Consider the following 10,253-nt stretch of genomic DNA (forward strand, 5'->3'; position numbering starts at 1 on the left):
TAGGTAATACTTCCTACCTGTTATCTGGCTTGTCTGCAATAATCATTTTTGTGGCTTCCCGAAGAGACAGGATAGTAATGATCAAGTACGTAAGTCGAGATTCATGCTGAGCACTGACTTTCAAGTTGGTGAGTTCTTGTAGTATTTTCAGGTCATCTTCTATTTTGGTTAACACACTGTGCAAATTTGGTTTAACCTTTGATTCATAGGCATTATCCAAAATATCAATGATCTGTGTACTCCATTGGATTCTTCGACAGATGTCCAGCACCTAGTCGTTACCCAAAAATGAATAATTAATTTTAATTTGTAATATTGAAAAGCATGGAAAATTCTTACCCAAAGCTTGATGTAAAGTATTTATATGTGAAAACGTAACACTCTGTCTCTTAATTTACAGTGGTCCTTGCCTATATCTTGCATAACTTGACCTTTAATATCCAAACTAATTGGTGACAGTTTATTTCAGATTGTTTTAATTAGTTATATGCCTTAAGCAATCCAAACCTGTAATGGTATATGAAGATTATCCATAGGGAGATGCTCTTTTGCATGTTTAATTATAAGTCGTTTCAGAGTGGCTCTCATTCCACTCTCAACACGGCCTATCCAGTCCTCAACACCATGATGTGCAACAACAGACTTGAAAGAGAAGTTTGTGCATATTATAGTCATAATTTAATAGTAAATCATTGCTTGACGTATTTTTAGAAAGAATCCATGTGTGAATTGCTATTTTATACCTCACGATGGTGGTGATATCAAGTAGCTTAATTTTATTATTAGAAAGTGGTTTCATTGTAAAGGTTACTTTTGTCTGACTTGATTTTAAGAACAAGACAAAGATGAAACGCTTGAAGTTCAAAATGCAGAGGTTCACAATACTATATTTTACTTTTAAAGAATAAAATGTGTAAAACAGCAAAAATAATAAAGGCAGATGAAAAGAAGCATTAGAATTCATATTTACCTTTGCTAGCTTAAGTTTTTCTTGCTGGGGAGATACGAGAGCCACTATCTGTCCGTCATGACCTCGGATTAGTCGTCCTATTCCAGTGAAAAGCCTTGACAGGTATTTATTGCAGATGTCAGCTTCCTATAAGTGATGTAGAGAAAGGATTTAATACTCTAAATTTTGGAGATGGGTTGAGACTACATTCGGCTTAGTAATTAAAAGATTGTAGAAATGCTTTTAACTTCAAGACATTTGTCAAAACAAGGTATGTGAATAAAAAATGCTACATTTTTTTTCCTAGAGAAAGAGAAGCATTACAAATTGGCACAGGCGGTGGTATTAATACTATGAGGATTTGTACAGAATTCTTTAGATAGTCTTTAGGATTCTGGAAATAACCTTATGGTAAAGCTATGCACTCCAGAGCAAGGCCCACCTTTCATCAGCCATCTTGATGAAGACGTGAGAGGTAACTGAATAGCTATATTTTATACTGCTTTGTTTAAATAATGCTGAAGTGTCACAAAAAGGTTCATTGTTTATCCTGCCATATTCTTCATTAATTCATTTATCCCCTTAGCGGGATAGTGCCGTCAGTGCACCTCGTGGTGCACTAGTGGCATTAAGGTTCTTTTCAGTGGCCCATTGGCTCCTAGCTGCAACCCCTTTCATGCCTTTGTCTGTACCTTTATCCATATTCTGTTTCTTTCATCTGACTTTTCCACCCTCTCCTAACAATTTCTGTATCAGCTCTGAATGACCTCATAGGTCGCAGCGCTTGGCCTTTGGCCTAAATACTATATTGTATTTTTCTATTAATTCATTTATTATTGCTAGAACAAAAGCCGTGTGTCATTGTTATGGCCTTTGATAACTCAAGGGCAGAACTATTCTGCAGAGCTGGGCCATAGATTCCATGGGTGGTCTGGTTTTGGGGATAGGACTCTCAGCATTCTGTCCAGGTTGCCTATAATATGATAAGGGTGAGGATGATTGTATTCATGTAATATTCTCAGTCCCAAGAAGCAGGTTTGGCTTACACTTGAGCCACCCTAATTGTGTTGTGGCATTCCCTGTGAGGTAGGGTAGGTAGTGGACATTGGGAGTCAGCTCTTACTGGTACCTTTGGTAGAAGAATGAAAACTTCATGAAAGGCTGATGATATCTTTTTAAGGGTTTCAGGTTTATTTATTCATTTTTTCTTTATCACTTTGATCTTTCTGAGTAGTAGTAAAGGATCGAGTACCCCTGGACCCTTTAACAATACCCATTTGGCACAGATGACGACCTATGAACTCTCCTCTTACAACCTCTGTTTGGGAAACCTTCTAATGTAATTACACTAGAACCATATGTTCTAGCATGGAGCAAAGGGGAATTGACCAGAAATACTTGTGAAATAGTACTAGGGATATTTGAAACCTCTTCTTATGATAATTATTTTGACAGAAAACTGATAGTAGAACCAGCCTCAGCAAAAGAAAAGTGACAAATTAAAACATTTGTTATAGGCCCGATTTTCGAGGCTTATATTTTATTTAAGTCTCTGTTTCAAGAACAGAGGTTGGTATGTCTGTATGGTAGCAAGAGCTGACTTCCTGTGTCAGCTGGTCTGTCATCTAAACATCATAAGTTATTCATTGCCCCTAACTAAATTCTAAGGTCTACTGGAATGAGATACTAGGTTACAAAACTAAAAACTTTATTGACAAAAAGTAACGAAAAAAACTTCAGATAAGCTACGAAAAAATGGAATCGAATGATTCAACATAACTATGAAAATCTTCTGAATAAGGTCCAAAACATAGACACCCAATTATTTAAGGAAATACAGAAATAACTCCTGTCATCCAAATTATAAAAGGTCATTTAATACATTCTACAGGTCATTTTATATATGATTAAATGTCACACCACTCCCTTCCTTGAAGAGGAACGTGGAGAAAAGAAGGAAGGACGGAAGGAATACCTGTAAGAGACAAGCGTTGTAAAATAAATATAGAAACACAAGATTTCACTGCAACAGGGATAAAGTCTTTTCTCCAGAGTCTGTAAGAAAAATCTAAAATGTTTTATGAGTGGTACTCACTTCACAATAGTCCTCTGGAACACAGACTCCATCTGTGTGCTTCCCTTTGTCACAGTTCACATATTATCGATACTCAGAATGGCTCATGTTGCCCCCTCATTCTCTGAAACACTCCCATTATATGGGTTTTGCAACGCACATATGAACACACACTCGTGACATCATTCGAGTTCAAGGTACGATAAGACACGCCTTCTGTAAAACAAAGCATCACGAGGTACTTGGTCACAAACGTACTTACACACTCCACTGTGATGTTCTCTTCAAATCCAGATCTATAACTGGATAAACCTTCTCGAAGGTTTTTTTGCTGACTTTGCAATCATGCACACGTGTGTTGTAACTAAGGGTCTCTGAGAACGTTGACTTTTGCTGAAAGCGAAAAACACTCAGCATTTATTACATGCTGTGTTCGTCATATGATCTCACGAAAGGTTGATACATTCTTTTCAAAGGTCACCTTCATGATCTGTTACATATTTAAGTAGACTGCTCAGTGCACACTCCAAGGATATGATATATGCACCCCAGCTGATGATGTATTCAGAAGAGAAACTTGTAGAAGAATTCAAGATCAAGGCATGATAAGAGTTGAAAGAGTGAAGATCAGTGTAGCCTTGGTTCCACTTGCAAATTTAATTATTACATTCAATTCTACCTGCTTACCTAATGTAATAAAAGCAGCATGGTTACATTTTAAGGTTAAGCAATATACCCTGAGACTGAGGAGATGTTTTTATTGTGAAGGAGGATATGGTCATATATGATCTTGTAGACAGAAGAAGGCAAGCCTGCCACATGTGTTAAGGGCCCCCCATACACGCTCACTCCAGACTGTCAGTTGGAATGAACTGAAGGACTGAAGAACTGCAGTCCTATCCACACACTATTCACTTCAGGTATAGTCTCAGTTGTTCTTGTGATTGTGTGGTGAGAGGACAGCCATGGCCACTCCTCTTACGCCAAAAGATATGGAGACACTTTGTCTGAGCACAGCTGGTGAGTTGGTAATGATGTTAACTAAAAGAAATGCAAACAAGAAAATTGGACAAGAGACTGGTTTTTGAAAAGACAAAAGCTATCTCACATGAACATTTTGTCAGAATTATTATTTGAGAAAGGCGACTGGTTAATTATCTTAGAATGGGCCATGAGACTTTTTGGAATTGCTCTCCGTAATAAAACCCTTCATAAAAAAACAAGATACCTATATGAGAACACCCCCTCGATTTGGGACCACCTTGACGTGGTGAGGGAGCTCTTGAACCCCAGGAATCTGTTCCCAGGTTTGAGTCCAGGAGTCCCATATGGCATTATATATTTGTTTGGATTAAATTCTAAGGAATTTTCCACTGTTACTAAAATTCATTGGACCTGATAAATAGGAAAAGATATCATAGCTGGGAATGGTTTTATATCCTAAGCTAAATAGTGGGAACTGTGGTAGGACAATCAACTGCCCGATAATGTTCGGACCTGAGAGATATCAGGCGGAACTATTCTTTAGGGCTGGACCACGGATTCCAGGGGGTCTGGCTCTGGAGATAGGACTCTCAGCATTCTATTTGGTTTGCCCATAACATGATTAGGGTGGGGATGATTGTAGTCCAGTAATATTGTCAGTCCAAGCAAGCAGGTTTGACTTACAATTGGGCCACTCTAATCATGTGCCATCCTCTGCTGTATAGGGTAGGGAGCGGATATTTGGGAGTCGGTTCTCACCTGTGCCATTGGTGGAAGAATAAACTATATGAAAGGCTGGTGATATATTTTCAAAATTTTCAGTTTTTTTTAACTTAAATCTTTATGACAAGTAATTTTAAAGATTCAAGTGTCCTTGGGCCCTCTGATGGCATTGTTCCGGCACAGATGATGACCGCTGCTCCAGCACAGAGCCAATCTTCTAGCATGGAAATGGACAATTCTCTGGATAATCCAAATAATCCAAATTAGAGTGGTATTAAAACCTTAATACCGTATAAAACTCCCAAAAAGAGTAAATACCGACATGACCCAACCTTGACTCACTTCAACTCCCTCTTTGGGAGTGGAAGTTGATCAAGGTTTCTAACCATGGAAGCTGACCAAAATATTTCAGCTCTAAAACTAGAAAATTATTTATTAAATAGACATCCATTGACAGATGTGTCGTTTAGACAAATAAAGGAAAAAACTTGTCACATAGAAGCCACAACAAAAAGTGAGTCCGAGGACTATTTGTCTTTGAAAAATATAGACAGTATTAACATAAAAGTGAAAAAAAACACGATACTATGAACAGCATTCAGGATACCATTACATCCTGAAAACAATAACATACCAGTCGATAAGAAAATGCTATTGGACGCTCTCAAAAAAAGATACCCAAAGGTCCAAGATTGTGAGGTATATGCTGTACCGATTTTAGGCAAATTTCTCGAATGCAATTTCTCGAAAGTCAAATTCTCGAACTCAGTTGCTCGAAAAATAATTTCTCGAACTATCATTTTCTCGAATCCCATATTTCTCGAAAACTGATATCTATTTTGTCGAGAAAATTGAATGGAAAAATTTTCATGTATTTCAAGGAAAAATATATCCTTTTGGGTTGACAAACACAAATGTTAAAAATTTATTGTAAATGAAGGAATGAAAAAAATACAAAGGTTATAATTTTATTGTATGTATGAAAATATTATCATTCAGAATGAAATACAGTATTAAAATTTAATCAATCAAAATGAAATGTTGTATGCTACACTTCGTAGATATTCTTCGACAGGCCTCTCTTCGTCATAATTTATTACAATGGTTTGTAACCTTTTTGCACGATACTTCTTTTTGCGCACAGGAATACCAACACCTCCCAAATATTGTTCAATTCGTAGCTCCTGTAGACTTTGTTCTCGTTGTAATCCTTGTATAAATTTCCAGATGGATGGATGACAAGCACTTAATTGCTGTTCGAAACCGTAATGCCAGCCCTCGACTGCATTGTTCGTCTTGGGCATTTCTTCCTTGACATAATCAAAACAGTTCCATAATTCATGTTTAAAGAAAGGAGCACGTCTACGGTTATTTCTATGCGGCCGCCCGATCCATGTATCTTCAAAAGAGTCAACCACGCTTTGAATTTCAACGGGAAAAACTTCATTTTCAATTAAATATTCAAATGTTTCTTCGACCTTGAAAACTGGTACAAATGCTAACGCAGATAACAGGCGAACCTGAATAGCAAATTCAGCATCGGTGTCGTACCGTACTTTGAAGCCATTTTCTTGAATTTTGCGATAAATGGATTTACAAAAATGAAAAAAACAGCCACGGCATTTTGTCCTTGGAAATTCATGCTCTATAGCTCTAATCATGGCCAATTCAAAGTCTATCATTATTGTGGCTGGCTCAAATGTTGGGATTTTTTCCTTTACAATCTGCAGGAATCTTTTGTAGGTCTCTTGAGTTTTGTTCGGTAATAGTGCATAAACGAGGTGTATGATACTTCCTGAATGCACACCATGTATTGTATACAACTGAAAAAAAAAATTGAAGGTACCGTCTTAAAGGTACCATCAGCGAACCAGTTTCTTGAGCGTGCTAGTAAATCGAGGTTTCTCTGTGTCGAAAAAATCAATATACGATCATTTGTGGGACCCGAGTCATACATAAGAAACAGTTCTCCTTTGTGAGTTTTGGTAAATTCTTCCGGGATGATAAGATCTTCTTGGCAATCGGGCAAAGCAGGGACATCATTTTTCTTAGCTCGTATATTGCGTATAGGCTATTCCTCTTCATATTTGATATTGATGGGAGTTTCACCGCAACAGCCCCACTTACCCCCTTTGAAGCACAAGACACTATATAATGGGGTGTATCCTGACTATTGATTGCACCTCTCTTACTTTTTCTTGGACTCTGGCAGCTTCTGACTTTAGCCCCATCTCCTGCATGATTGTGGTCACCACTCTCTTTATCTATATTATCATCGATGGTGATAGCACGAGCAGAACATTTAATTTTCTTGTACATTTCACATTTCCAATAAATTTTGTTATTTACTCCTTTGTCCTTGATATATAAATATCCTTTTAAACATAATTTCTTCCTTCCCTTTTCACTCTCAACATACGTTGCTTCCATCTTGATGGGTTGAGACTACTGGAGAAAAATATAACAGGAAAAAACTCAATTCAGAATTTTGTAAACAGAATGAGAAGCGTTTAGAATGCTAATGGCCTCTTTATGAATTGGTCTTTAGCGCTTATGGATACTTTCGATTGTGTTCGAGAAATTTACGCTTGGAATGCTAATAGCCTCTTTATAAATTGGTCTTTGGCGCTTATGGGATACTTTCGATTGTGTTCGAGAAATTTACTTGTTTGTTTTCGAGTAACTGACATTCGAGAAAATGATAGTTCGAGAAATTATTTTTCGGTCAATTGAATTCGAGAAATTTACCTTCGCGCAATTGATTTCGAGAAATTTGCCTGACACCTGCTGGACCGGGTAAAAACAGCAATAGACAAACATTAAAAATAGCAAAAATAAAATTTGAGGGTGAAGATCTACCTCAAAAAATAAAAATTTTAGGCCAAAATAGAAAGTTAAGACTCAATGTCCCAAAACCACTGCAGTGTCAAAATTGCAGTAAGTCTGGGGACACAGAAAAATTGTCGTAATGAACCGGTATGCACTTATTGTGGATCTACTGAACATACCACATGGTGGAAGTACGTAAACTGTAGGTAAAATCATCATGCAAGATCCAAAGAATGCATGTATTATACAATGCGGAATTGAAAATACTACAAGAACGAACAGGGATGTCTATAAAAGAGGCTAATTTGGAATTAAAAGTGAGAGGAATTCAAGATCCGTCTAAGAAACATACATATTCTTCAGTAACAAGAGCAAATAATGAAGCAAAAACGCAAACGGATAGAAGTAACAGAACACAGAAAAGTAAATCCCAAGAAAAAATTCATAATTTAGAAATAAAAAAATAAAATGGTAAAGAATAAAGAAACAGATACAAATGAGATGGATAATATTTTATGCAATTCATTTGAAATATTAATGCAAATAGAAACACAGGAGGATGCTACTACTGAAGTAACAGAGGAGGGTCGTGATGGACTGGAAATTAAAGATAAAAAAAGGCCTATGGAGAGAACACCACCCAAAACGAAGACACCAACTATTATTAGAGAAACATCAGTTAAACCAGAGATAAAGGAGATGAAAAAGGAACAAAAACAAAAACAAGCTAAGAATACACCTTTATCTCCTAAAATAATAGGAAAACTTATGAAGGCAAATGTCGAAAACACTGAAGAAGCGAAAGAGAACCATACCATAGATAACAATGACTATGTCAAAGGAGAAGAAATTACTGCATCTCCAGTAATTGGTACAAGAGCAAATGAAAAGAGAAATACTCGTGATAATACATGTGGATGTAATGATTGTTTCATTAAATTATGCAATAACAACAAAAACATGACAAAAGATGGTTTAACAAACATTATAAGAAATTTTATGAAATATAGAAAAGAAGAAACCACGGATTTGAGTAACCATGAAAAAGAGTGCATGTGCATTGAGCACTTAGTGTATATAAAAAAACAAATGAATGTCGTGAGTAAATTATTAGAAAAAAATCCAAATTGATAATACAAAAAAGAGAGTAAAACTCGACTACTATAAAGAAATATTTTCAATAGTTATATTATACTATATACTATGGAACGTAAATGGCCTACAGACCAGATTACACCTAGGAGAAGTACAACGGTTATTAAAAGAATATGAACCAGTGATATTAAGTTTACAACATGTTAACAAAACAATATCAACAATAGGTAAATATACCTTAGCATCAGCATCACGAGAGGAAGAAGGAAATTTAGGTGCTGCTATATATGTACATAACAAAGTATGTTATGACAAAGTACCTGTAAACTTTACTGATCTGCAAATATGGAGTATTAAAATATGAATAAAAAACGATAATTATGTAATTTATAATTTATACAACCAACCTAATAAAAATTACGACTTTGACAAACTTAAAGATTTTTACTTAATAATGTTAAGGAACCTACATTAATAGTAACTGATGTTAATGCTCACAACCCGATGTGGGACTGGAACTGTACGGACTCAAATAGAGCAGGAAGTAAAATAGAGGAATTCATAGATTCATATGACATTTGCTGTATAAATGTTGACGAAATCAGCACATATTTTTCTAAAACACATGGAACATTTTCCTCAATCGACTTAACTCTATGTACAACAAACATAGTTGACAGATTGGATTGGAATACAGTTGACAGATTGGATTGGAATACAGTTGACGACTTCCATACAAGTGACCATTTTCCAATATTAATTCCACTAATACAAAATAATCCCACCAAGCATGATCCTCAGTATAACATTTATAAAGCAGATTGGGAGCAATATGAATTCCACACTAGGAATATCCCACCATTGGAATATTTAAAAGACCACAATGAAACTAATAAATTTCTTGTGAATTTCATTCAAAATGCTGCTGATAAAGCAATACCAAAATCAAAATCTCATCCAACAAGTTAGATACAGCCATGGCTAACGACTCAGAGGAAATCAGATGGATTGACCGAATCCGGGCTATAACCTTCAGAGGCCAGGGATGCTGGCGCATCCTTCATTTCACATTCCTGGATAGTTAAATACATTAAAAGAGATGAATCCTTTGTTAAAAGAAACTGGAACAAAAATCCTTATGACTGTTATCGCGAAAAGAGTGAGAATCTTGGAAGGCCTGAAGTCCTTTCTCAGGAGTCAAAAGACATCATAGCTGAGGCAGTGGGTAGACCAAGAAAGTCTTTACGTAAATTGGCACTTGAACTAGAAACAAAAAGAGGAAAGAAGAGAAGTTATAGTGCTGTATATCGTGAGTTGAAAAAATCTGGTACCAAGCCACTTCATGTTATCAGCAAGCCCAACATCACTCAGCAACAGAGAGAAGACCGTGCATGGTTTTGTGGTTCATTTATTAAATATTGGGATGAAGCTGACTTTCAGATGAATTCTTCATTTACACAGTCAGGAAGCCAAATCAGGAAAATGACATCATTTGGGCTGCAAAGTTGGATGGTATCAGCGATGACATGCGCTATCGCCAAGTTGCGAAATTTCCTGAATGTTTGGAAATTTTTCTCTGTTTCACAGCCAATCGGTTAA

At 36.3% G+C, this 10,253-nt stretch overlaps 1 protein-coding gene across 1 annotated transcript in view; it reads right to left on the reverse strand.

Moving 5' to 3' along the window:
• LOC136827724 (dynein axonemal heavy chain 6-like) overlaps nt 1-10,253 on the reverse strand; it is a 126,495-nt gene that overhangs the window by 17,150 nt on the left and 99,092 nt on the right. The window contains exons 14-16 of the mRNA XM_067085187.1: nt 971-1,096; nt 508-642; nt 18-271 (exon numbers count right to left, since the gene is read on the reverse strand). Of these exons, the coding sequence (XP_066941288.1) occupies nt 18-271; nt 508-642; nt 971-1,096 (515 nt within the window). The remainder of the gene's footprint in view (nt 1-17; nt 272-507; nt 643-970; nt 1,097-10,253) is intronic.

Source organism: Macrobrachium rosenbergii, chromosome 42 (assembly GCF_040412425.1).
Source record: "Macrobrachium rosenbergii isolate ZJJX-2024 chromosome 42, ASM4041242v1, whole genome shotgun sequence".
Classification (NCBI taxonomy): domain Eukaryota; kingdom Metazoa; phylum Arthropoda; class Malacostraca; order Decapoda; family Palaemonidae; genus Macrobrachium; species Macrobrachium rosenbergii.